Source organism: Orbilia oligospora, assembly GCF_000225545.1.
Source record: "Orbilia oligospora ATCC 24927 unplaced genomic scaffold scaffold00007, whole genome shotgun sequence".
NCBI lineage: Eukaryota > Fungi > Ascomycota > Orbiliomycetes > Orbiliales > Orbiliaceae > Orbilia > Orbilia oligospora.
Window position 1 is genome coordinate 149229 of NW_011645564.1, and position 26996 is coordinate 176224.

General features: G+C 43.7%; 10 protein-coding genes across 10 annotated transcripts; 2 read left to right on the plus strand and 8 right to left on the minus strand.

The window, feature by feature from the left end:
- Positions 1 to 1793: 1793 nt before the first annotated feature.
- AOL_s00007g53 (uncharacterized protein) lies at positions 1794 to 3717 on the plus strand (the record flags this gene model as incomplete). The annotated part of the gene is made up of 2 exons (XM_011119954.1): positions 1794 to 2523; positions 2600 to 3717. 2 exons carry the CDS (start codon positions 1794 to 1796, stop codon positions 3715 to 3717), a joined length of 1848 nt encoding a protein of 615 aa, XP_011118256.1.
- A 2143-nt stretch (positions 3718 to 5860) lies between these two features.
- On the minus strand, positions 5861 to 7305 carry AOL_s00007g54 (uncharacterized protein; the record flags this gene model as incomplete). Its single annotated transcript, XM_011119955.1, has 2 exons — positions 5861 to 6702; positions 6777 to 7305. 2 exons carry the CDS (start codon positions 7303 to 7305, stop codon positions 5861 to 5863), a joined length of 1371 nt encoding a protein of 456 aa, XP_011118257.1.
- A 1158-nt stretch (positions 7306 to 8463) lies between these two features.
- Positions 8464 to 8754, minus strand: AOL_s00007g55 (uncharacterized protein; the record flags this gene model as incomplete). Its single annotated transcript, XM_011119956.1, has 1 exon — positions 8464 to 8754. One exon carries the CDS (start codon positions 8752 to 8754, stop codon positions 8464 to 8466), a length of 291 nt encoding a protein of 96 aa, XP_011118258.1.
- Positions 8755 to 9482: 728 nt separating this feature from the next.
- On the minus strand, positions 9483 to 10697 carry AOL_s00007g56 (uncharacterized protein; the record flags this gene model as incomplete). Its single annotated transcript, XM_011119957.1, has 5 exons — positions 9483 to 9534; positions 9680 to 9884; positions 9992 to 10196; positions 10304 to 10417; positions 10545 to 10697. The coding sequence occupies 5 exons, from the start codon at positions 10695 to 10697 to the stop codon at positions 9483 to 9485; spliced, it is 729 nt and encodes a 242-aa protein (XP_011118259.1).
- Positions 10698 to 15568: 4871 nt separating this feature from the next.
- Positions 15569 to 15985, minus strand: AOL_s00007g57 (uncharacterized protein; the record flags this gene model as incomplete). The annotated part of the gene is made up of 2 exons (XM_011119958.1): positions 15569 to 15817; positions 15911 to 15985. 2 exons carry the CDS (start codon positions 15983 to 15985, stop codon positions 15569 to 15571), a joined length of 324 nt encoding a protein of 107 aa, XP_011118260.1.
- A 745-nt stretch (positions 15986 to 16730) lies between these two features.
- On the minus strand, positions 16731 to 17750 carry AOL_s00007g58 (uncharacterized protein; the record flags this gene model as incomplete). Its single annotated transcript, XM_011119959.1, has 1 exon — positions 16731 to 17750. The coding sequence occupies one exon, from the start codon at positions 17748 to 17750 to the stop codon at positions 16731 to 16733; it is 1020 nt and encodes a 339-aa protein (XP_011118261.1).
- Positions 17751 to 17790: 40 nt separating this feature from the next.
- Positions 17791 to 18705, minus strand: AOL_s00007g59 (uncharacterized protein; the record flags this gene model as incomplete). Its single annotated transcript, XM_011119960.1, has 1 exon — positions 17791 to 18705. The coding sequence occupies one exon, from the start codon at positions 18703 to 18705 to the stop codon at positions 17791 to 17793; it is 915 nt and encodes a 304-aa protein (XP_011118262.1).
- Positions 18706 to 20796: 2091 nt separating this feature from the next.
- Positions 20797 to 22260, minus strand: AOL_s00007g60 (uncharacterized protein; the record flags this gene model as incomplete). The annotated part of the gene is made up of 3 exons (XM_011119961.1): positions 20797 to 20859; positions 20979 to 21580; positions 21639 to 22260. 3 exons carry the CDS (start codon positions 22258 to 22260, stop codon positions 20797 to 20799), a joined length of 1287 nt encoding a protein of 428 aa, XP_011118263.1.
- A 999-nt stretch (positions 22261 to 23259) lies between these two features.
- AOL_s00007g61 (uncharacterized protein) lies at positions 23260 to 24199 on the minus strand (the record flags this gene model as incomplete). The annotated part of the gene is made up of 2 exons (XM_011119962.1): positions 23260 to 23589; positions 23675 to 24199. The coding sequence occupies 2 exons, from the start codon at positions 24197 to 24199 to the stop codon at positions 23260 to 23262; spliced, it is 855 nt and encodes a 284-aa protein (XP_011118264.1).
- Positions 24200 to 25721: 1522 nt separating this feature from the next.
- Positions 25722 to 26996, plus strand: AOL_s00007g62 (uncharacterized protein; the record flags this gene model as incomplete). Its single annotated transcript, XM_011119963.1, has 3 exons — positions 25722 to 26002; positions 26055 to 26412; positions 26496 to 26996. The coding sequence occupies 3 exons, from the start codon at positions 25722 to 25724 to the stop codon at positions 26994 to 26996; spliced, it is 1140 nt and encodes a 379-aa protein (XP_011118265.1).

A 26996-nucleotide genomic window follows, 5' to 3' on the forward strand; every position in this document is an offset into this window, starting at 1 on the left:
TTCAGTGCTCCGTACAACTCTCACCACGAACTGCGAGAGATCGATATAATCCACCTATCGTCGACCATCCTATCTACAACAATCTACATGACATCGACACTACTATACACAATCGATATGGAAGACTGGAGTCTATTCCAAAAAGCTTGGTTTTGCGGGATGGTGATGGGGTTTTATAGTTTTCTTTATCGGTGGGGGTATTTTTATTTTTCATTTTGGGTGGCGGGGTTTGAATGGCATTTGGAACGGCCGTTGTGGGGGGTTGGAGGGGTAGAGCATTTTGGATTGATGGCGTTTTGGAGGCTTTGGATTTGGGGGAAAGGGGTCTTTTGAGACCCTTTCAGAACCTCTTGGAGAAAGGATTCGAAGAAGAAGGAGAGGAATGAATATTTTGGATACGGGTATCGGTGCGAGGAAGGTTGTGAGGAGCGTGGTAGTGAATTAGGGGATGGTCTCAGGATCTTGCAGGAAGATCAAGATGCAGAAGAAGAAGCAGAGGAAGAGGAAGATGAAGATACGTCTGAGTCTGAGCCGGGTGAGGAAATGGAATTGCTAATGGGGCTTAGAAGGAGGAGGAGTAGTGTAGTTAGTATTGATTTTGAGAGGCACAGGTGAGTCTAAAAGATATGAATAATTGTTATATCTTCTCGTCCTTATCAATTAATGAAATTTGCTTTTAAAGCTCCGAGTTTGGCCATTCTCACTAACTACTCGATTACGGTAGATATTCTGAGATTATCAGTTATCAGATATATGATATATCTATCGAATGCCACTGCTGTAATTTTAATCTCTTGAGTTCTGGATGTATATGTAACTCGACCTGGTCCGAGCACTCGCACTAGTGTTACTGGTCTGGAGGCAGTTCTGACAACACATCGAGGGCAAGAGTGTTTGCATTCTTTGTGTTGTGGTTTGTTGGAAAACCATCCAATGATGTCACTGTCACACAAAGCCATTCCTACTAGTAATGTGTTGTTTCTGGACAAACAAACAAACAAACAAAGAGACCAAACTGTGTTGACTGTGTTGGATATTGCCGTCTCACCGGATCCTCCAATGAATCGAGAACTTGGCATATTTTCTCTCAATAGATCCAATATTAAGTCACTCACACACGCGACGACAGAAAAGGAGTGTAATTCCAAATATATTGTCGCGCGTAGTCACAGGAGCTCGTGAGGCAGATGACGAGGCTCCACTTCTCTCCCTGTCCTCATTGAATTAGTTTGGTATCAGTATCGACTCAGCGAATTCCATGCGAATGAGTCGACAGAATATTGGCAGGGATTCCGAGAATAGCTAGTGGGTATCTGGTGCTAGTCTAGGGGATCTGGTGCAGCGTGGGGCCTGACCTGGTTTGGCTTAGTTCGGTCGGTCGGTCAGGTCGGTTGCCAGCTTAGCTTAGTCACCCCGCATCACTCACTCATCGCCCCTAACTACTCTGCGGTAAACGTTAACGTATGCTGCCTTGTGGATACTGACCACAGACTGTATGGGTGGGTCAGGACGGTCGCTGTGGCATATCGTTATTTTATTTATTTCTGGATCCTTTCTTTCTTTCTTTCTTTCTTTCTTTCAACGTCGCGTCTCTTCTTCACCCTTCCGCTTTCACCTCACCCATCGTTGACACCACAACTTCGTCTCAACCCACCTAGCTTACCATCAATTAACAACCTTCTTAACCGCTCAATCACCAAACCAGCAGACCGCTCTCCCACTTTCCTAAATCTCCATCGAGCTTGCTAGAGCTTGATAAAAAGGCTCCACGAATACATACCAAACCAATCACCATGGCGATGGACATGGAACTTTGTCCTCAGGTCAACAGGTTCAGCCTGGCGTTCCCCGAAGGACCGTTTACCTTCAACATCTCGCTCAATAAATCCGCCACAGGCTCCAGATTAGGCGACGTTCTAACTCCAATCGAAGACGAAACAATCAGCACAATTAAGACAACTATAATCATAACTACTTCATCGTCTTCATCGTCGGCATCATCATCATCATCATCGTTTTCTTCTTCTTTTTCATCGCCACCGTCATCAACAGAATCTGAACATCGAGTCGCACCAATCGAACGACTTCCTTCTGAGCTGCACACACAAATAGCAAGCTACTTGACCCTCCCATCCCTAATCGTCAACCTCGCCTGGACATCTCGACGACTCTATTCCTCTCTGGGACCGACCAATTGCCTTCTCTGGTACAAGATACTATATCGTCGACTCGCGGATATTCCTTGTAATCTAAGTTGTCCACTTGTTCCGCGATTTTCCAATAATGTGGATTATTACCAGAGATGTTTGGCGATTATGTGTAATCGATCCGGGGAGAAGGCTTGTCAGAGGTGTTTATTGGTTGATGATGGGGTTGTCGGCGGCGGTACTGGAGCTCCGGGGGTAGTTGGTGGTGGGGGAGGAGGGAAGAATGAGGAGAAAGGAGTACAGTTGGTGGATATTTATGTTGCTGGAGTTTATGGTGGTACTTGGTGCTGGGAATGTGCCAAGCAGGTTTATGAATGTATGTCCTCCTCTCTTTTTATCTCTCTCTCTCTCCTCTTTCTTATCATGTAAAAATTCTAATTGGTGAGAAACAGCGACTGCAATAATCAACCTACGAACTCCCCTTCCCTCGATCCCGGAGACCCTGTTAACAACAATCTATCTAAACCCTTCCAGCACTCCAAAGCCTGGGTTCTTTGTGTCTCGCACCGCTATTGCCGAGGCGATAAAAGAGCAATGCCCAAATGGAGGGTATACTCCTCTCAACATCTCTTGGCACGCTGAACCGGATATTCGAGAAGCAAAGCCTTATGTCATCAGAAACATAATGATACTCTACAAAAAATGGTATCAGCACCTTCATATCCTATGCAGTCCTAAGGAGCTCGGGATGGAAATGAAGAAGTCTTTTGACATCAAGAAATTCAAAATGAATGCGGATAGCTGTGTTCAGAACGACCTGATCGACGCCGTGTTTGGTGTTGCGGGGAAATATCTAGCCTCTAAGGAGATAGAAGATGAAGAAAAAAGAGAAGAAGAGAGGATTGAGGCCTGTAAGAAGTTTTTGTCAATGTTCTTTGGAGTGCCCAATACCACCAAAGCTGTCGAATTCAAGATGGCAGTACCAACCACAAGATTTTTAGCATTCATTGCCAAAAGGTTCTGGATCGCTAAGATGAAGGAAGTAAGAAAGGGTAGTATCCTAGACTTGAATGGTAAGAACTGTGTGGATGATAAACCGAAGAGAAGGTGTGGATATTGCGTTTTGAAAGCAGAAGAGGAGGGCGACCTTGTCACGCAAACATATTCGCCGATCTTACTTGTTTGCCACATGTTATCTGAGCATTCTAAGAGGATGTTAGAGAATTGGCCCGAAGTGCCCAATTTGAAGAAGGTTCAAGCGATTATGGAGAAGAAAGTTGAGGAGAATAAAGTTGAGGAGACGAAAATTATCAAAAGAAAGCTTGCAAGGGAGAAGAAAAAAGGTACGCTGGAGAACGAAACGCAAAAAAGCGGGTTCGATGGAGAATCAATTGAAGATATTAGATTCTTGTTCGAATCCAATCTAGGCGTTGACATCGACACGGATGCCGACGATGCCGACGCCGAGGGTGAGGAAGATGACATTGTGACCAACGGAGTCGGACAACTTACTATTTCGGACCAAACAGGGACTGATAACCATCCCATCATCTTTGAACAAACTGATTAAATTTGCTTGTATTATAGTGCATTACATTATCGGCGTTCAAGTACCTGTTTAAGGTTTTATGGGGCGCCTGGGCAGGGTGTTTTGTGGCATACGCTTAATTACTTTCTTTCTTGTATTTAGATTATTACCCGCAGCTGTTTATGGATAGCACCATGTGGCGTTTTTAGGGGCGATTGCAAGATAGTTTGCTTCACGAACTCGGGGTGGGTTTAATACCACGCATGTACATACATATATACATACATAACAGAGCACCGGATTTAGGATTACATACATGTGTGCTAGTCTTTACACTACCTTACTAATTAGCCTCGAATCCACTTACTAATATGAATCAGAGACAGACTCTACATATGTGCCATTGCGCTCTTTTTGTTTCTATAAACGGGTGGTATAACTACTTAAGTACGATATGCTCTTGATATATAACTTTGAAGTTATTAATCCCGAGTTTGAAGTCTGGACCATGCTCCCCTTCGATCCGAAATTATTTCTCGATATTCCGAATGTCCAATCCCGTGCACGTAGATCATGAATCCGCCCATTGGTTCAAATTTTGTGCAAGATCTCTATGAACCTACACTATCCCATACGCCAAACTTGAACTTATATCTATGTACTAAATACTAATCCAAACTCGGACACAGGCTACTGAACCTGACACCGGCACCCCCGAGCTCACGTTAATTTTATCCCACAACCTCAAGCTTTAATTCTTTGCTATGCTATGCAGATCTAAAGAGCCCGTATCCTTAACTATATAAACTCCACTCTACTCCCACTGACACTCTTTCGTCACTATTCTCATCTCATTCAAACATTAACCAAAATTGAAACGTCCTAAATCAAACCACTTACACATCCTACATTCTAGAACGATTAAGATTCTCTTTCGAAAGATGCCAGCAAAAGGTTTTAAAAACGGAGAAGTTTTCTACTTTCGCCCATGCCCGTGTATTCGTCTTCGATATCCACACACCGAAGAATCACTAGCGAGACTCGCAGAAAATTCGCATTCAGGATCGGAAACTGAAGTTGAAGAGGAATCAGAAGTCACAGAATCAGAAGTCACAGAATCAGAAACCGAAACCCCAGGAAAACCTCGTCCACCACCTACTCAACCACGTCCGAACCCAAATCCTCCCGCCACTCCCCCTAATACTCCGAATCCTTAAGGCTTATTACTTACTAAGGCTACTAATCTGGTTAAGGAGATCTAGAACTAGAAACTAGTAATCAAAAATGGGTTTCGCAATAAATTGGATTTGTAGCGTACCTTTTGTTTTTGCACAAAGGTTTTTCCCGTTAAATGCTTTTCACACCGTCAAGATACCAGCTTCTGCCGTTGAGTTCATAAGTGGGGCCTTTGTTCCCCTTCTAACCTCAATTTTCCTTCTCTATTTCTTTCCAGAGTTAAAACATGTCATCATCTCTTACATCGCCTCTCTATTCTTTAGATCCGCGGAAGCATTGGCATCCTCCACCACTAACGCGTTGACTAACACAAGTAGTGTTACAAGTACAATCATAGCTACAGCTGCACATAATCTTAACAATAAAAGTGGTGGAATACTCGATAATGAGTTTTTTATTGCTTTTGCAGTCTGTGGGTTTTTGTTCTTTTCTGTGGTTTTGGTGTTTTTTAATCCGGAGGGTTGGAGGGAACCTGCTGCTCCCGGAGTGTTTCGGTTTGGACTTTAGTCCTTTAGGGGAGTTTCTTTTTGATTTCATTCTTTACTGTCTTTGGATTTTGGGGTGGAGTTTGTTTTGGACTCTTTCAGGATATATTTGCGTGGTTGTTTTGACGCTGTTAAGCTTTGGTTTTGTGAATCTGCTGTGGAAGGCTGGGGTCATTGAAAACCGCTGGGACATTTAGTTTAGATAGTAGAATAGTTATTGTTTGATATATTCAACTCAATAAAGGAGGGAATTTACCGAGCGGATTCCTTCAAGGTTTCTTCTAAATTATCCTAGCACTCTTGACTTCCAGTCTCAAGAAACGTGTGACTTCAAATTTTAAATGCATCTATTATCGTGGTGTCATGTATTCGCTAGCTATTATTTTGATCTTCTAAGTATGTACAAATAGAACCCTTTGCGGGTCTAAATTTCAGGGATGTAGAGATATGCTGCCTCCCAAACTTCAAACGCTAATCCACCTCCACTGCTCCTCCAACATCTCTTCATGCCTACACCAAACATGTACTGTCAACGCCATCGTACACCCAACTTTCCCTCTTCCCTCTTGCACCTCACAAAACGGACAAATTCTAGGCGAGTTCCTCAGGTTTTTTTCTGTATCTTTCGGCACCCCTTTCCAATTTCTCTCCTCTAACCACTCCACAATCCAATACCTTATCAAAGGCGCCAACTTCCCCGGCTTTCTAATATCTCTCCCTTTCTTCGGAACCCTCAATTCCTGAGATAATACGGCCACACAACCGGATTCAAGACCCTTTAACCGTAGATCTTCAGATAAATCCTCGCTTTCGGTATACGTATCCAATAACTCTTCAATCCTATCACCCAGCGTAAATTTCGGTAGACCCTTTTCTTTATTATAATGCGGTGCAAGCCAAGGTCTTAAATTCCATAATAAAGAATTGTAAAGGTATTCTTCGAAAGCATGCGGAGATTTAAGCCAATGTAACCTTTGGTAAGAGTTTGAATAGTGAGTCGAGAGAATTCCAATTACTATGTCTGCTGCTGATTTCTTTTGCTGGGCGAAATGAATTTGCTTGTCGTATCGAGAGTGGTAGGCTTGTTTTCCTATGTTCTTCTTTGATGGTGATGAAAGAGGTTGCGAGGATGATATTATGGATTTAAGATCACTGTTTAAAATGCAATCTCTTGGGAGGCTACCCATCCATCGGGCGTGCGGGTGGGGGTCGTTGAAAGGGTGGGAATTGGTTGATGAGGAGAATGTTATTCTTTGGTATGGCGGGATTTTGACGCTTGGGTGGGTTTGTTCTAGGCGCCATAGTTCTGTAATTTATGCTTATTAGCAAGCATTCTCTATAAGATTTATATGTTATCTTCGGCGGTATATAAGTGAGTACCTGTGAAATAACCCCGAGCACAGACCCCGCAGACTCTTTTAAAAAGAACTTGTCCTTTATACGCCAAGAACCCACCGTTTTTGACCTCAGCTAAACATAATCCACAACCCTCGGTTTTCCCGGATAAAATATCCTTTGTGAAGTTGAAATAGTCTATCCTTTTATTGAAATATGGAAATCTTCTCTTCTTCTTAACTCCAGTCTTTGCTGTGGACGACGAAGAGGAAGAGGCAGAGGGGCTCGTCAAAAAGTAATAATAAAGCGGTTGATTATCCGCCCCGGAAAGACGAGAATATAATGACCGACAAACTTGCCGAAGAATAAAGACGTCAAGAATACACAGTTGCTTTGTGATGTGTAGTAGAATCTCCTGCGGGACTGTTGTTAAATTTGAAGTTCTCACAATTTTAGCCGGCGGAACAATCGTCGAGGTTAGTTTAGCCGAGAGTGTTGGCGGCGGTTGTGATGCAACTGCATACGTATACGGTGAGCATTTCGAAATATCGTTTGGAGGAGGTGAGGAGATCATTATCGCGATATAGACGACGCAATCAAAATAAGCATGAAGGGCCGTAAAAAATGACAAAAAAGGTGAGAGTATGATTGTTTATGGAAAGAACGCGATCGATGACCCAGAGCTTAGGTTTATATACGAAGCTAAGCTAGTGAGCTTTAGTTTGGTGACTCCTTCTTTTTTGTCTTTGAATATTCGCCTCCTCGTGAGCACGGGACCAACACATTTTGCGGATTTCAACGATGTGGGAGCTCGGAAGGATTACTATTTTTGGCATGATTGCGCCAAGATCTTCGGCCTAATTTGGGAGAAGGTTGTGGTATTTGGTGTGTTGTTATTCATACGTTCTGGTGGCTCCGAGACTACGTTCTGGTTACACGAAGCCAGTTATACGCATCAATTGAATGGGCATCTAGTCTGGCAGTACCAATTTCTCGAGGCTACAATTTCGTCATAAAGTCCTAATCTCGAGACTAGACGCGGATGGAAGCGCAAACTATCGGCCGCATCGCAACTTTTATTATTTTGCCTACAAGTATTGTTCGACTATTGCTGCATGCTGTTTGCAGCCCGGGCTTTGAAACCTAGCTGCTCGCCGCGGCTTCCATAGGCATATGTATATACATGCGCACGCGGGACTGGTTGAAATTATCTTCTTTGCAGGCCCTGCAATAATAAATCCAGGAAATAAATAAACCTGCTTTGCATTGTAGGCAAGTTCATAGGAAGAGTCTATAGGCCGCTTTATAATTAGGTGCGCATGCAAACATACACGTAGGAGACACTCTTTATACTTTAGGCAGACTATTAGCTAGGCTTGTGTTGTACTAGACTAAATTTCACCTGTCCCTCCGGATCGATCTTCCCGAACTCTTATGTTTAGGGTCAGCCTGAAGTTTTTTCGGCTCGACACCATATTGTGGTCAATTGATCGAAGTCAGCTGCATTAATCCTTGATCAATTGACTAAGTCTATTTCAGACACTCCTGGAGCACAAGCAATATGCCAATCTACCCCTTCGATTAACTAAGTACCCAATATGGAACATCCTGCGTTTCAAACCGCCTCTATTTCAAATAATGAACGCTTCACCTCCAGAGCTTTAGGTAACTTTAGAGGTCAAAGCTCGTGAAATTATGCAACTATATTACACCGCCGTACGGGCTGGCGCAGTCAGGCGCGCGTTATCAGAAGGTCGTCTAGCGGGATGGATCCCGAATGGGGCAAAACCGGAGCAGGAACCGGGGCGACACGAATTTGAGTTCCTTCGTCTTTTGGAGCATCAGAATCACTCCCAGATGCCATATTAGACCTTGTCTTTGCTTTCTCCAAGGCTTCCTTTACCCTTCCCGGGAGCGCACTCTCTCCATGGGTCCAAAGCCTCCTCCAAAACCGGGCTGCACGTTTATAACCATTTCCCCACCGTCGCCGTTGAAATACACAGACAATCACAACTTTGATCATCTTGATTTCCTCTCTCCATGTTACACGAAAGAATCTCCCAAAGTCCAGCTATCAGATTATTGGTGTATCAGCACCCATATGAGCCAAGTTACAATTGCAGGCTGAAATCATAGTCTATCTGTGGAAGTTAAAAGTAGAAAATCCACTTACATCAAAAAGGAATATCCATCGCCGGTCTTCTTTTGGAACAAAATATCCTGAATCCCCGTCTAGTTTAAAATTGGCGTCATCCATGAATAGATCTTCGGTTTCTGGGCTTTCTATTTGCTTCTGCCGGTTTTGCATCACCTCTAGGGGGTCTGGGAGGCCAGAAGGGTCTGGGTATTGGTACTTGTCTATAAACGTTTGGTGTCTCTCCAACGGTCCTTGCGGCCCAAAAAAAAATTATTTCCGTTGCAAACGCTAAAATGCAGAGAGAGACAATGACACCGAGTCCATAACATCCAATGGCAATAAAGCAGAGGTTTTGTATCGGGAATCTCCTTGGGACCCAGATTGCTTCTTCCGTTGGCGTCCCAGAGGAAGTGTTAGCCCAAGTCAGGATTTTAGTTGATTTATTGACCAAAGGGTCGATAAATATCAACATATTAACAAACGCTAATAGAAATGTGCAAATGAAATATCGCATGGGTGTATTCTTAAGATATTTCCACGAGAAGGCCGGAGAGTCATCAGCGATCTTTTCGCTCACGTCTGCATCAGGTAATAGCAAATCTTGTTGACTAATATCAATTAAGTTCACCATTCGTCGTAGGGCCCAAAATGGCAGACCCAGGAGCACTATTTCAAGAAAAACGTTAGACAAGTCCTGATATAGTCTCGTCCTCGGCACTGATTTGTCTGAGCTGGCCCCGTTCAAGCTAACCCAAAGCGATAAAATCAAATATTGTAATATAACTTACGTCCAGAAATTGATTGCCCGTACGTCACAAGGAGAATAAGAAGTGTTATTCCTTCAGAAGAACCATTGTGGATCGGCGCCGCTATGATAAGCCCTCCCGACGCTAAAAAATCTAACACTAGACCGCCAGTTGGAATCCCCTCTTCCTCCTGAGTTTTCCCCATGTCGCTACTTTTTGCGAAAATATAACTAAATGGCAGGAGTTGATGACGTGCGATCTCTCGTTTTACTATTTTTCCTATGTTAGCTATATTCATTATGAAATTTCATTCTATGAAACGTTTGCATATTTGTTGCAAAGCTCATATATCTCTTAACCGAAACTGTTATTCATACCTCTGGCACTTGTGTATGTCGCCCCGATCGTACTTCCCAACGAAGATATTGCTATCAATGCCGCAGCCGCTCGAGCTGCAACAGACTCTCCTGGTAGGAAGCCGTCTGATGACGGCTTCACGTATCGAATTGTTTGAAAAAGGCCCTGTAACACCGAGAGCGATCCGCTGTACTTCGCAATAGTTTCATAGTCGAGGACCAAGAACTAAGAATCAATATCATTAGCGGATGAGTTTATCACACGAAAATGGCTATGGCTAGTAATTCTGGCTGATATAATGCCTATATTATACTATGTATAATGCGACTTACAATCACGGTGTTGAAAAGAAGATATAGAACACCCACAGTAAAGACGCCAAGACGAACCCCTGATTTTAGTTTTTTGGTCTTTTCTTCGAGACCTCCGTCTATTTCGGCTGTTACCTATGTTTTGCGGTTCCACGAGGTGAGAGGTTAGCTGGGGAAGAAGCTACACTTCCCATTGGAAGGTATGATATTAATAAAGCACTGGTTGTGCTCGAGAGTGTGGTCTGCGTATACCAATACTAACATAATTTGCATTTTCCCACCCGCGGAAGGCATATAAGACTAGCATCAATGCAATTACAAAACTTCCAAATTTCGTACTCGTAGTCTCAGAGCCGTTATGGAACTGACCGAAATCGCGGAAACCAGCATCTGGGTCGTTCCGTCGCCTTGGCATCCCTCCGCCTATGGGACCTAAAATAAAAATAATACTGCATAGTGTGGCGAACTTCAGCCAGGCTAGGTATTTGTTCAACCAAAGTCCGAAATTTCTCAACCGGAAGTGAACCGAGTAGATGAGCAGAACGGTGATAAATGCGACGAGTTTATAAGCGTAAGTATTAGAAGCCTGTATTTCCCCGTTGGAAACACAATAGATTGAGAATATTAGGGCACTGATTCCTGAAGAATTTAGTATAATAAAAAAATAGGCGTATGCCGTTGAAGAAACAAGGTTCGGACGAGGGAGAAGTTTCATCAGCTAGAGTTAGTGTCAGGGTATCATGTTAGTCTTCGTAGCCCAGGAATAAAATTAATTTAATTAAGACCAGCAGAGAAAGATATCCAATGACAGACATATATGAATTCCCCTCCCATGTAAGGCCAGTTCGCTGCATATTCAAGATGCACATGTGCGCTGTGTTGTCACATACCTCAAAGTTAGTGGCTAGCTCATATTGACTCGGGCTCGGTATAGAAATGTGTACCTGATGTATGTGTAAACAAATCCAAAGACCCAGACTGACATTGCCCCCCATTTTGATCCAACGAGTACCAACACTTGAGCAGGGACAAAATATATTCCAGCGCCAATCATTTTGTTCATAACAAGAAATATGATATCCCATTTTTTAAGGTCCTTGATTCTCACTGAGGATGTTTCGTTGGGGTGGCCATTAGGGTTGGATGGTTCGGCCGGGATGGCCTCCAGGTCTGATGATCCTGGTTCCATGGAGGTACGGAAGGCAGACGGCAAACGTCTACACGGGTAACTCTCGATAGTGGCCTGACGTAATGCAATCAAGGAATGATGGAAGGAAATGCTGGGTAGTTCTTGTGAAGAACCGAAAAGTACAGTACTTTGCGACAGATAGGTGTCAGTGCAGTGGAGCATAACTGGGGATGTTAAGTTTGACCGGATACAACTACGTATTTTAAACCATCATTCTGATATGCATATATGATCATTCTCTTTTGATGCCCCGCTAGATAACCTATATGCGTCCACATTTTAATAGATGTAGCTAGAAGAGAGGGCGCCTGATTTCAAAGCTTGGTCTTCTCGCATTCAAGACTATCAAAAATCAGCCATAATCCAGCATGTGGAGGGCTCCTATATACACACGGCTGTGAAGTTTGCAAAATATACCTCTAGTGTTATGAAATCCTAAATGTTTGTCTAATTTGTCTTATGCATTATCTACTATGCAGAGATCCTTCTCCCGGTTGGCTAAATCAAAGGCGGACCATTATATAAAGGCCTATCTTAGACCTCAGGTAGGTTTCAAAATGCCAAAGCTTGGTTCTGCACATACACTACTGGTTTCAACAGACCCGCGACGGCGCTTCGACCTAGCTAGGAGAACGATTTCAAACTTAGATCCTTGATAAGCGATTTTGTAACCGCAAAAGGCCAGATCCTAGCGGCTGTGGCTGCAAATTATCCCCAAAAATGTCACAACCTCAAACAATTGGCTCCAGATATGCTACAAGTGATATAATTCTGAGCTTTCTAAAGGAATGGTTCCCAGGCGAAGAGCACAACTTTACGATTATTGTATGATTGTGTCTTAATCCTATTTTTTGAAGACTAGTTTTGATGGCAACGGCGTCAAACAAAGGCTGACAAATTTCGGTCGATTCTAGGAGCCGGGGGGAAGTGGCGCCGCGAGCTGGGTCTTGAATGGACCGTACACTCTCTCGAAAGTACGCTTTAGTTTTTCATTTGTTAAAACTGTCATTTGCCATAACAGAGCACTACCTATACAAACCAAGAGAACTGTCGCTAATTCTAGCCAAAGGAGCAAGTCCTCATTATCCAAGCCCGGGCTGCGGAGATTCATTACGCAACCAAAAGGGAGGAATGCACTTATTAAGATGAAATTGATATAACAAGTATTACACAGCTAAAAGAACATCTAGAAGAGGTCCATACTTTTGCAGGCCAGCAGACTGTCTTATAGTAAGCTCACTCTGCTTTGTACTACTTTTCACTTTTTTAGGGCGGATAGTGTCTTCGGAATTTGACTTAGCAACTTGAATTTACGTTAGTTATTTTGACGCAAGAAATTCATGGTCCCGGCTCCAGTTAACAGAGGGAATGATACGCACAATTCTTGGAAATTATCGCCTGAATCCAAAATTTATCGAAATCCTGGTTACATTTGGCGAGAAGATTACTGCTTCTGAAGAGAGTTTTGCTTCCTATTACGACAAGATTAATTTGTTAGACCCCTTTAAAACTGTTGGACCCAGCCAGCCAGTACACTCTGACTTAGAGGGCTACGGTTCGTTCTCCGGATATACACCTCCATAAATTGTAAATTTGTCTTGATTGTGTTCTAACCTTAGATAGAGATCGGTTATATCCTAAAATATGCTGCGAGGCACAATCGCGACCGACCGAAAGACCCTTTCGTGATACGGCAAACTGGTGTTGGTCAAATATGCTGTCCACAACGTCAATTAGGGGTGTGGATCCTTTTACACGCAGCGACCGGTCTGGAGGGCCGTTTAAGATCTTTATTTGAGAAGTTCAACAGGGAGCCCGGTAACCTTGCTCTCCAGATTGAAATACATTTGGTCATTTTCCAATACTGCGGGGAAGGCTGGCGTCCGTACATTGCGTATCTTGAAAGTTTTGCAGAGGAGTTGGTATGTAAAAAAAACCTTTTTAAAAAATAGTGAATTTTTTATACCCATGCATGGCCATGGAAACTCGTTGTACGAAGCCAAGATATTGGTTCTGACGCTCAAAATGCAGACAGATAGGGGGTTCTATTCCCAAGCGATTTCACGACCGGAGGTAGATTCCCTTCAGGCAGAAATTTCAGATGTCCGAGAACTGCACTTTCTGTCCGATAAGCTTCGGCGCCTAGTCCAAATTCTTAGTTTGAATATCCATCTAGCGCGACAGCTTGCTAAATTTGCAGAGCGGCTAGAAGCGAGCTGGTCCAGTTCGAAATTAACGAGTTTAGATACGAACTTATCTACGAAATCACTGGTAGCTGGTATAAATGAGCAAATATTTAGCCTGGAGGTGTCTAAGTCAAGGGTAGATGCTTTACTCGACAGGATTAAGGATATATCAGTGCTAGTGAGCTTAATTTAACTCGAAGTTCGTCCATAGCCACTTTCTAATGCAAGTAACTTAGGTTCGGCAAGTTTTAGATATCAGAAACGAAGCATCTAATAGGTCTATGAGTCTGAACCTGCGAGAGATCTCCGCGGCTGGAGTAGAAGAGAACCAACATATGAGAATGATTGCTGCGAAGGGTGCTAAGGACACCAAAATGGTAGCTTTTATCACAATTATCACAGCTATTTTCCTACCCGCAACATTCATCGCGGTATGTCTACCCCATTTCCTTTATAAATTCAGCTAGAGTAACTCCCGTACCACATTTTACTAATTCGCACATACACGCATCGAAAGAGCATATCCGGAACAAATTTCTTTGACTTCGATGGCAACACAAAAGAACTAGTTGTGGGGACAAACTTCTGGATATACTTCGTTTTTGCAGGAGGTATCACGACATTAATTTTTCTAGGGTGGGTGATATGGAAGATCAAGTTAGTTAATCGTTCGGTATCTTACTTTTATCGCGCTATCCACCGGCGCGGTCGATATCCATTTCAACAAACCGACGAAGAGAAAGGTATCCAGCCCTAAATTCACCCATTCCAGGTCGCCGAGAGTATCCATTATGCAAATACATACCTTGCCTGAGTACGAGGCTGGCCCAAACAAGCCCTATTGACACCACGGTCTTTAGATCAACGTCATGATTAGTCTTGTATTAAAACGCCTCGGCAATCTGAGCGGCATGATAAATTTCTTGTACAAACCCTTTTTTCGCATTTAGATATGTACATACACATGCAGGTTTCCTTTGAGTATCTAAGGAATGTAAATAATTGAGAGTATTTCTTTGGAGAACCGAACTAACCTCCAGACCTAAGCTGCTGAGCAACCTAAAGGGGCGGGGAGGCTGCTACCCCAATACCCCGAGTCTAAACGGTATTAAGATATTGATACAGAATCGACACGCTTTTGGAGGATATCATTGCGCAGGCTCTATTGATATATTGGAAGATTCAATTAGCTACTTTCGACTCTTCTCAACTTGCTATCTATTCTACCATATCCTCGGCAATGTCGTCTTTTGGCATCGTCCATGCATGCTGTTTATTTTACATTGTAGGCACGCTTACTGCTAGCTACGATATGAATATTCATTGATCATAAACTCTTCGTACGAACACAGAAAGCGACTCTCTCGAGATTATCATTAGTCCAAAGTAGTGATGCTGCAGGATGCAGGTATTTTATCTAGTAACTCAAATGCTACCCGTGTTAATGGCTGATGCTATAGTGCAAAAGCTTCTGGGATTGAAATCCTCAAGAATGTTGTAAAATGTAAGAATATAATATGTGTTATTTGAGAGTACGCCTGCGATGTAAAGTTGTAAATTCCTTTGCCCTGTTAAAATTATCGTAGAATTCCGTCGCCCCTATAAGTTATCAAGTCAGTTTCAGCTGCAAGCTTTATTGCGCATAATTTGTATTAAGGGGCTTCTAGACTCACTTTCATTGCTTGAAAATCCGAATGATATATCTCGGCAATGTTGGGCTTTATCAAGGTTCTCAATTCGAAAGGGGACACCCAGCTTATAGGGGTATGTCATAATTATGGCCTCTTTTCCAGGTCGACTTTCTTCGTTTAGCTTAACTTTTCCCCCGCGTCGTCGGTGGGATACGCAACCCGTGACTTATACAGAAATTACCGTTAGAAAATACAGTGATCATAAGACCCTAGTATGGATCTATGGAGTCAACATACTATTAAGAAGATAACCATTCGGGTGCTTATCCGCGCTGCCTTCTAGATGGTTCGGAACGATCCACAGCCACGCTCGATTTCCGGTAGCCCACTTATCAGGCTTGGTTATCTGGCGAATCATGTCGGTGTGACTGGTGCGACTGGTGCGACTGGTGTGACTAGTGAGATTGGTGTCACTACTGCGAAGCGACGCATTAGAGGAATTAGGATAAGAGTTATATCGAAGAGGTGTCTAGTAGATCCATGTGCTCAGCTAATAACGTTATAGGTTGGGTCTAGACGCTGGCACCCACTCGAGGAAGAAAGATATGAAATTTATACTCACGGTAGAATAAGGGCTATATGTCAAAAACCACAGTGTTGCCAGAGATCCCTTAATTTTGTAACTTGACGGCCACATATACTTTCGTTCCAGTAATATCTCAAAGTTCTCGATGCAGGTATCAATAAACGGTCTTCAGAATCAAATTAAGATTAGTATCAAATCTCGTAGATTCAAAGGATATGCTTACACCTACCCCGCGAAAAGCTTTATTCCTGACAGCCGATGAAAGAAGTCCTCCCCATCTTAGTCAGATCGGTTAGCAAAAACATACTCATTTACCAATAGGAGGGCTTCTGAAGCCCATCATCATCGTGCGTGAATTCATGAAATCAAGAAATTATGGGAAACGATAATGAGAGCGAGCAAGTGGTTGGAATGATCACCTTTATCTGCAAAACTGTACTCTCGTAACCCAGGATCTAGATCTCGACATGTAACAACCCACGGACCCCGGGAATCTGCGCCAGGTAAAGAAATATCTTGCACTATAAGGGCGTATTATGATAATAATCGATTATAGGTTAGCCACAATATACAGGCTTGTAGAGGGGTATTCATAGAGTTTTGGAAGAAAATAGCTGGAGCTCTTACCGTAATAAGGTTCAGGAGGAGCCCTAGTGGAGCTTGGATCTTGCCCGTGAGGCGTTTCCAACATCCGGACAACCTCTGGCCCCTCGGTCTGATCCCTCCAGATTTTAAACTCAAATTCGCGATTGCTATCCAATCTACGTAACCGCACCGGATTATTTAATCAGCATCTGCACTAAGTTCGACTCAGAAGTGCAAAATATATCATGCAAAGGGGGGCTTAAAATTTTCCCTACAAAGTCTCACGCTGGTTTAGATCCAAACTTCGTGCAGCCCCATTTGGTGGAGCGACGCTGGAATTGTTATTCTCGGCTCGGAAGTGCTCAGAACTTGGTGAAATAAGCCCGGACTGCGAAATCAGATGCGAAAAAGAGGCGGGATTTGTTCTCAGCGCTTCTCGGTAATATCCATAAGGCTCAATAGACATGATACCGTTTTCAGACCTCCTTTTCTTTGGAGAAATGCTCAGAAGCCGGCTAATATCTCCAGCGATATCACGATAAAACTTCGCAGGCATTCGCGTATAACCGTTCTCACTTTCGCCTAATTTATAATCCTCTAGTGTTTCCATGTTCGCAATCTGATCCGAAACTGTGCGCTTTAGACCGTTTTTGCCGTTCTCTCCGAGAACGTAGAGTTTCGTATTGATAACGGGCGTAAGCCCCTGATCAAGATTCGCTCTCTTGTGCCTGAAAGTATTGACAGCAATGTCATCGCTTCCTTCATCAGACTCTCGTGCTCTATCGTATACGGCAGCTTCTAATAAAATGGCACCAAAGCTCCAGTGATCGTAAAGCTCATTCGCTTCGTTAGTTTGTAGCTCGAATCGATTATGTGGGCCGTCTGGAGGGCCCCACTCGGCTGCACCAGGAGTTACTACAGATCGATGACCGAAATCACCTATCATAAATATTGCGTCGCTTATAAAGTTACCGGGAAGCGGGGATCTAGTCGAGGACGTGGAAAGTGGCGATGCTGGTCCGCTTCCGTTCTCAATCTTTTTGACCGAACTACCGCCTCTCTCGAAAATTAAAATGTTGCCGGGTTTCAGGTCGAGGTGTTGCGTTTCTAGAGATTTATGGATGAAATTTATCCCTTCGCTGACTTTTTTCAGTTGTCTCCAGAGGTTCAGTGAAGTTACATCGCCCGAGGGACATGCAAAATTCCTTGTCAAAAGGTGTTCCAGGGTCCCCAATGCTCTAGGGTATATCAAACATGGTCTCTCACCGTACGTAAAGAAAGATATGTCCATGCATATGTATTTTTGAATATTTTCGATACAGCAATTCCCATCAAACCGCTTTTTTCCTATATATGTTTGTGACTTCAAATTCTTTCGAATGGGACTGCCCAGTAATATTTTGATAACAAAGGGGTGTTCCTACTGAGATATTAGCTGTATGAATCACAGTTAAACTTCCTATGATTTCAATTTCTCGCAATTCTCGCACCTGTTTAAGATCGACGTCTATTCCATCTGTTATCAGGGTCGCATAATTCTTCTTGAATGTGGTTCCGCTTAAAGATTCTGGCAGCAAATTGAACTTGAAAACACGGCTCTCAGCTCCCTGCCAATCGGTATGGTGAACACGGGAAACATTGTCTGCGATTGGGAGTGCGCATTCGGTGTCGATAGGTTTCGGGTCACATTCGTAACCATCTAAGTTCCAAGGAATTGGTTCCTCGAAGTAACAGTGTTGCCTATTCAAAAATTTCTTTATGTTGTCCGCCGTCAGAACAGACTCGTCTGCGGCGCCAGTAATTTTTTCAAGCTCCTCTCTAGTAAACATTTTCCCTTCCGCTCTTGGCGGTTGCTGTTGAAGATAATCGCGGAAGACCACAATATACCTCGGCACTCTACATTCTATCAGAAGCCCGAATATCCAGCATAAATTATCGTCGCCTAGAACGTTGTGCTTTATTTGTGTTGTTTGATTGGGATCGTTAAACAACCCCGGCGTCATGAAGCCTTCGCCCATTTCCCTGCCGCATTCTTCATCGCAATACACGCAACGGCACCCGAATATAGCATGGAAATTTTCTTTCTCAAACCGATCTCGAAGCTGTTTGACGGGGAAAAAAGCACGAAATTCATTTTTATCAGCCCGAAGCTGGGGAGGCCATATCTTGACTGCAGGACCCTCTCCCCCCAAGAGGATCTCTCTCAGCTCCTGGAAACGGCAGTCATCAAGAGCGGTATTAGCCATCTTGTGAATGAAAGGCAACGTCAACTAAGTCAGCAATAATAGAAATATCAGATTTTTTGGAGGGGTATTGACGGTCGTATGCCAGCTGATCTGATTCTTGGAAAATAAATATATTGCCTAGCGCAGTTGGCATCTTTCGTAATATAATACAGCTTCGACGACTAAAAATCCACGGCAGAAGGTGTTCTATATCTTAGGAGGGGCAGCTTTTAAACCATTAGTTCTTTGAGCGAGAGAGCAGGCTCGAGTTAACTTTAAATCTGTTAAAAGAGGTGTTTACTCTCATCTTCAAGTCCCCCAGACGATCAGGTCTTCCGCCAACTTACTGGGAGTACTTCCTCCAAAATTGAAATCAACTTTAATCAATTAAGGTACCAGTACTTTTAATACCAAAGTTTTGCAACTAGGGACATGCATCATATTGAGCCTTGGATGGAACGGCGCCCAGAACATGTAGCTGTGGAAAGTGGAGGTCTTCAAGCGGGAACATCGCCACGAAATCATGCATGCATGCTCGTGCATTGCTCAAATGTTTGTCTATCAGCCGGGTGACACTCGGAGCTCATATCGGTCCTCTCGATAATTGGAAAGCCTGATGATGAGTTGGCGGAATTATCAATTCCGAAGCCTCGTGAACTCATATGCGGGGACTTTAACGCTGCCAATTCTATTGGCGGGAAGATTCAAGGCTACGAAAAATGCGATTAACTTTGCATTGACTCCACGAGCTTGAAATTGGTGTAGCAGCTGCAGTAGCCGGTGCGGTGGTGGTCAAAATATATGCAGATTCAGGGACCCCGCGAAAAATTTTGGGCTAGTACTACAATATCCCGCGTAATATTTCCTGCTGACAATATTGGCTGGCGAAATTAATCCCTGGCCTTGAGGCTCAAAAGAATTGGCGCGCATATACAGATTGTAATTGGAATTAACAGTAACTATTACAAACCTGAGTTGCGTGCTTAAAAGCCAGCGCATGGGCAGAGGCCAATAAAATCCTCTCTATCTACCTCAAATCTTATCGGGGTATTGGAAAAGAAATTTACTATCTTTCACAGAATAAGAAAAAGAAAACGAAAAAGAAAAAGAAACAAATGAAGAGGCAGAATCCCAGAGCTGCAGAGAATGAATGAAACTGCTAAGCCTTGAAGGCGCTAAGGATGATACTGTATATTGCACAGAGTAACAATTTGTCTTCCACAAACGATATTTGCTGTGCCCTACCCTCCCTACCTTAAAGGCGTGCGTATACACTACCTTGGTCCTCGTTTTCACCGTTATTGCAATGGGTTGCCCTTCTATGATTCTGTTTCACGAAAGACGCGGTCCTCCGTTCTGATAAGTTTGCAACAAGTCTATGATTTCACCTGTCCATTCAAGATCCTAGAGCTCATAAGGATCCTAGGACTGAAGAATTGGAAGATTTATAATTATGCGTATGTTGGGTTGGGTCCTCAAATATTCGTCTTTCCTCTCGGAGTCTCAGGGTATTTCTTTACACCGCTGCTAGAAGTAGCCTCGGGCATAGGCGTCATAATACACCCCCAGTTGAGATTTGAAGCGCATGTCCTCTGAGCAAATATACAGATGCACACGAAGTGATATTTAGGGTAGCTATTTGATTAACTATTTTCAAAATTTGCTTTTGGGATTAAAACTAGAACGTTGATTCTAAATTTCGAGACGCCCGACTTAACTATGAGAATCTTTCGTATTTAAATGTCGTTTAGTTGACTGGTCCCACGAAGTTCACAACCCCCACGAAGTTCACAACCAATATGGTCTTTTATGTCTATCTCTATATAATACAAACTACCAACACCAGCCACTGTAACTTGTAGCAGTCTAGAAATTCCGTGCGAGAATTTAGTTATTGTATTACTAGTAGACCTATGGACGGACTGCCGGAGTAGTTAAATTAGGCAGCATATCCCATAGTTAATTAAGCCCAGAAAAGTTAGATATCACTTCTATATATAATTTGGGTATCCGAAATAAACTTATAGGGAAGCTAAATCTACCGCTTCACCTCATGTTTCAATATATTAATATTGCTCGGAAAGAAGAAGAAGAACAAGAAGAAGAAAAAGGCTACGCTCTTTCAATGATCGGAACCATCATCGAGTAGCCGGATATCGCGAGTAACCCGTAAGCCTAATATTGTAATGACCAACTGAATGAGCATATATTTGCACCAGGTCTCATATTCTGGAGGATTTAATTAGTCCCTGGGTCCAACAAAGTGCACTACTGTGGGGCCTCATAAAACTTACCTCCTTCATCAACGCCCTAAAGCCTGGGCCAATATCATGTAACATATCTGCCCACCTACTGATCTCTAGATTGCTCGACCTTCTCGCATAAGACCTCAGCAATATCTGCCGAACAGGATCTTTCGAGCTTTTTCCACCCCAAGATGCCTCTCCTATCGCATCGTCCCCTCGGCCATCCAGCTCAAAAACTTCGTTCGCCCACCATTGCCCAAACTCATGGACTGGTGTAGTGACGTGCAATTCTCCATAGAAATCTTCATAAGCTTCAACCATATATTCCAAGACAAATCTTCTTTCCTGTATTCCGCTTCTTTTTGTCACTTTTGCAAGTTTCTCATTTCTCTGCTCGATGCGTTTTAAGATTTGTTCCGTAGCTTCCTCGTCCGTTATTGCATCTGCGAGTGCCATAGAATCGGACTTCGGTATACATACGATAGGGGTTTGGTCTGTTGAAAAAGGATTATTGGAGTTAAATGACGGTGTATGTTTAGTGTATTGGCCTAGCAGGGCTTTGCAGATGAGCCATTTCGGAAGGCGGATAAGTGGAGGATTTATGATTCCTTCCCAGAGTTTGTCTTGCATGAGCTCAAAAGATACAATATCTACGATGGCCATTGTTAGTAGCATATCAAAACGATACCGACTCTGCATGCAACAGACCATAGAATCTCTTCCCCAAGCACTCGACACAGTAAACCCCCATAAACACTATAGCCCTCTCCCTCTCCCTTTTCTGCATAGTTCGGTTTTTTTCGTCTTTCGGGTAGCAATATTTTCCAGGTTTTCCAGCCCCATAACAATCCACTGTCCTAATATTCGCTTTCGCTAAGCAATTCTGGCACCTGAACCTCTTGCCTTGTCTAATCCTGATCACTCTCTTCAAATATTCTCTTCCAGGAATGTAGGTGTCGTATTCGTTCTGTATGCTTCCTGAGAGGTAAAGGAGACGATACCACAGGTAATTACAACTTTGCAAAGTTTGTCGGAAGAGAGAGCAGGTGTTTGTTAGTGCAATGGTATCGGTTGCCGAAGTAAGTTCCAATCCGATCTTTTGGTGGAGTTCATAGGGGAGGCGGAGAAAAGGGGAATCTGTTGGATTGGTAACGGTCATTGGTTCTGATCTTGACCCTGGTGCTACTACAGATGGCGATGTCAATGGCAACGTTGGTCTGTATGGATGCGCTAGTAATAATGAATAGTATGAGTCGATATTGTATCTCTGGGACACAGATAGCGACGATCGGGAAGTTACTGCTGGCGAGTAGGCTAAATTTTGTGACATCGCAACCTATGTTTCCGCTGTATATCGTACGTAAAATAGAATGGCGTTAATAAGCTGTGAAATTTGGATATTGCGCCTACCCTTTAATATTTATAATATGAAACTAGGTGTCGAATGAATGGAATCCCGAGATCCAGAGTTGTGGCGACGTTTATTTGCTCTTCAGAGGAGGAGATATCTGAAAATGCGCCAATAACGTGGACTCGGGCGCCTCTATTGTATTCTTGCAGTCATCAATGCAGCATCGGATCATCATGCATTACTAGTACAACCAGGCCAGGCTGCAGGCCGTTTTGGCCTCGTGATCCTTCAGCTCTCTGTTGGATTTTTTGCTGACGCAACACAAAGTCAGAGCTTGATCCGCGCGACCAAAAAAAAATCACGAATCTGGATAAACTTGCGGAATAGGAGCCCGGGAGAATATGCAGGGGCATTCTTCTGAACCGAGGATTTTTTTTTAGCTAGATAGCGACTCCCTTGCGCGAGAAGATGCAAGATTTCTGCTGGGAAAGGGTTCTCGAAGGCCCAATGGACATTTTAAGAATGTCCAATCAATTATACAGGGAGCACTTAAGTACGTGCATATAGTTTTTTGTCATGATGTATATACGTAATTTTATATTAGCCTAGGCTTGATCCCAAGCCTGGGTGTAAACGTCGGCGGAGGGGGGGTCTTTGTGCCCATGTGTGTTTGACTTTTATTCATTATTATAAAGCGTAAGCTAGCTAAAGTTTTTATATAAGTTAACAGCTTTGACTGCATCGGGCGTAACGTTCGCTTAGATCGATCCAGACGCCCACGCGAGCACGACTAACTCTAGCGGGCTAAACTAACAACTGTAACATGCATCTACGTACCTCTAACACAGCGTAAGCGTGTATGCCGTACTGCCGGTGTATAAAACTAGGCCCCTTAGCCTTCAAGAAGCTAGAAACAAGAAGTTCAAATTTGTGAAGCAGATCAATACCCGGTATATAGAAATAGTGTATAGCTGCCACCTAGACGAGGCACCTAAAGTCATAAAACTGATACAGGGAACACGTCGGATCAGATCCACTACCAGGTTCAAACGTGGCTGCAACCTCAACCTCAAAGATACCGCAACCATCCGATCCGTACTGATATGATTTACAGTTCCCGTAAGATAGGCACAAAGCTTGGCATCCCTGTACATCTGAGGCCCATTCCCAAGTGAAGAATCCTGCACCATTACTACACCCGGTAACGCCGCAGGGCACCTCAGGTCCTGTTTCGGTCACTAGTTTTGTGGCTGACGCGGTAGCGGTGATGAAGCTCGTTTCAGTATTTGTCAAGGGCTCGAGGGTAACCTGTATACTGGTTTTTAGTTTCCTTTTTTTATATTTGGGCAATTGCGCAAGAGATATCTCGACGGAGTCGAACTTAAGTACTTACGGTAGCGGTATTTGTTAACGTAGCAACAGTCGTGGTAAAGGTAGTTATAACCGGTGGCGACGGTGATGCAATGAAACATGAGCAAGCACTGCTGACTCTAGTAGCGGGATATGTCGCCGGTAACCAACTCGGATACGCGATTTCTCCCCTTTTTAAAAAGGTATTCACGCCGGTAGGGTACACCGTCGTATACGTCGTTTCCGTGTTTGTTATTGTATCTGTTGTTTCGATTGTGACAGTAACCGGTTCTGGAGTTTCAGTGGCTGTGGCGGATGCTGTCGCAGTTACTTGCAAGGTGTCTATAAGAGTAGACTGTAACCAGACAGAACAGAAGAGACTAGCCGAACTGCTATATCGGCTGTCGCGAAGGTTGCGTAGGGCGTTATCGGCATTACAACCAGTGCTCCCACTACGCTTGGTGAGAGGGCCACTTAGGATTATGCCATCAGGGATTCTCCCACTTGGCAAGATAGCATTAGAGGTGGCGGCTAACAACGCAAGGAGAAGAAGAAACCTCGATGACATGATTAGAATTATCATTGATTAAGTATATTAAATATTGAAAGATAGATAAGGAAATATTCGGAGAGTTAGGCTGGCAGAAAGCTAGCGACTCGAAAGTTACAACTTGTGAATATTTTCGCAGTGGCCTGGATCAGTACATCGAAGTCATGAAAGAAACGAACACGAGTATATATATCGCCTTCTTATGAGCTCCTATTCACAAAATATTACTAGCTTCTGGTGCATAACGGCTGCGGCTGAACTTTGGCCAATGGGTCAGCCAAGGCCTCACTAAACCATAAACGATATTTATGATCTTTTGATAGCGATTGCCCAGGCTCTAACACAATTATAAACACTGCGATTCGTAAAAGATATGGAGCTTGAGCCTAGGCACCTGGACCTCAAAATTTGGCGGGATTTCTATCACATTAATCTGCATACGGTGCTGTCTGGGCGGGATTTTAAAATGACATGACATGACATTTTTCTGTTATTGGTTGGAGGGACATGACCAGCCGTCACGCGCCCCTGCATATACGTGCATATTTCCTGAACACTCGAAAATTCCCTCTCGGATTCCCGCGACGGTTCGTTCTATCTAATAACAGCCTTAAATGCATGGGGGTGCCACGATCAAATCAAAATTTCCATCTCACATAACGACTGACATCGAGTTTAAGCGAACCCAGGGTTCGCAAAGTTGTGCGCCTCCACAGAACGTTAGTGAGTGGGTCCGTTTGCATCTATTCCTGTAAGTGATAGGGCTCAGGGGACGAGCTGAACCAGGAATCCCATGTTAAAGAAGAGCTGAGAGTAAAAATTGACGTCGGCGTACTCCTGACTTTTCTGGCAGAATGCTTCTGAACCAGGAATGATGTTGGGGAAACAGTCGCACATAACATTCTGGATAAGGTGGGGAAATGATACACTAACCTGATTTGGGGTCGGTTAGAAAACTAAAAGCGGCAAGGCCCCTGTCGCTCAGCCCCTTCTTGCTAAATACAACAATCCAACACGTTGGATTGTCTAGATTCCCGGCTGACGGGCTGCATAGGGCTAGACACCTTTTTGCCAAATTATATGGTTAACAGGGACAATATTTTGTACGATGAATGCGTTATGCAGCCTAGATCTGGGTTAAGGTTTTGTCGGACCCGATTTTTAACAATCCGCCCTTTGTCTGCAGTGAGATTAATTTTTAGGACCCCAATGGGCTACTATAGCTAGCTGAATGCATCCTATGGCTGTACTGGTCTGAGAGGGGCAAACAGAGTACGTGGGCCGCATTGCAATACAAGACTAGGCAGTACCAAGGGTTATCGGTCACTGTATTATCTTAACCGGGCTATATAACTAGGCGCGTCATGCTCACCAATATTTCCAATAACTACTATACTTCACTCCTCGCTAGTTTCGTCTTGAACAATCGATAGACTATAGTACTAGTCTTTCCTCTCGTTTCCCCATACCCCAGAATTTGATTTGCATTCGAACATCTAGCTATTATATTATATTACCATTTCTGTTATTTTTCGGTGATATGGCCGGCGTGTCAACTATTCTTCTGGGCCTGGCCCAATTAGCAGCCATAGCCCTTGCTTCCCCTATTTCCCTACAAAAGCGGGCGCCAGAGTATTGTAGTTCCGGTGGAATATCCCGCCTTGGTTCTCTCCTTGATGTCAATTCAGCGACAGCGTTCTGCAGCGAATACTTAGCTATCCCAACCGTGACCATTCCTGCGACAGAAACTCTTCAGACATACACTACCGTTACTTCAACAATCGATCAGTATGAAGCAACCACCCAGACCATTTCTACACAGTAAGAATTCCCATTCGATGTGAACTTTTGATAAGAGCTGACGTGATTCAAGGACACTGTGGGCCACAATATCCACAACCGTAGCCACAGTTCCAACTACGGTGGCAACATCTGTTTCAACGTCAGTCAGCATTTCGACATTTACAGTCACTCCGGCAAGGGTGACAATCGCTACCACTGCTTGGTACACAGCTGGAGTCGCCAAACGTGATGAGGCGGAGGTTGTAAAGCGTGCTGCCGAAACTCCGGCCTTTGTTAAAGGGTTTGCACCACATGCTATTTCCAGTGCCTGCAGCTGTCTGGATGTTCCATCACCTTCAGTTACGGCAACTGAAACCGTCTATAACCCGAACACCATCAACACCCAAGTCACGAAGACAATTACAAACACTGTTCACGCTACTTTGACTGTAAGCTCAAGCTGCAACATGCCACACTCTGCACTCATAAAAACCTATCGTTTTCAGACCATAAATACTAATACTGTGCTTAGCTCTCTTCAACCTCAACTGTTCGATTAACATCCTACGTCCCGATAACCAAAATCTCAACTTACATATCCACCACGATTACCACAATTACAACGGCAACCCCAACATTCACGTCCACAATTTCATCAGCTTTCAGACCTCAATGCACAGCAATTCTGAGCCGTCCCAAGCTCTTCACCGCTATTCAGCCACTAAGATCTTGGTCATATCCATTTGCAACAACCGGAATCCCTAATGGAGGCCTCAACGAGCCAACTTTTGGCCAATGCTGCGAATTATGCTACCGCACTCCGGATTGCGGACAGTATTATACGTATCAGGCTCGTCCTGGGGATTGGCGATGCCAAATCATATACTCTTACGGCGCAGTCCCTCAAGGCGTCTCGGCTCAATGCCCTAATGGAAGAGTCGTCGGGGAAGGTGTGTCTGGACCGGCGGCATGGGTGGCGGGTAATCAGGCTCGTGGAATTGGACCATGTTATGGTTACACTGTTCCTGTGTGA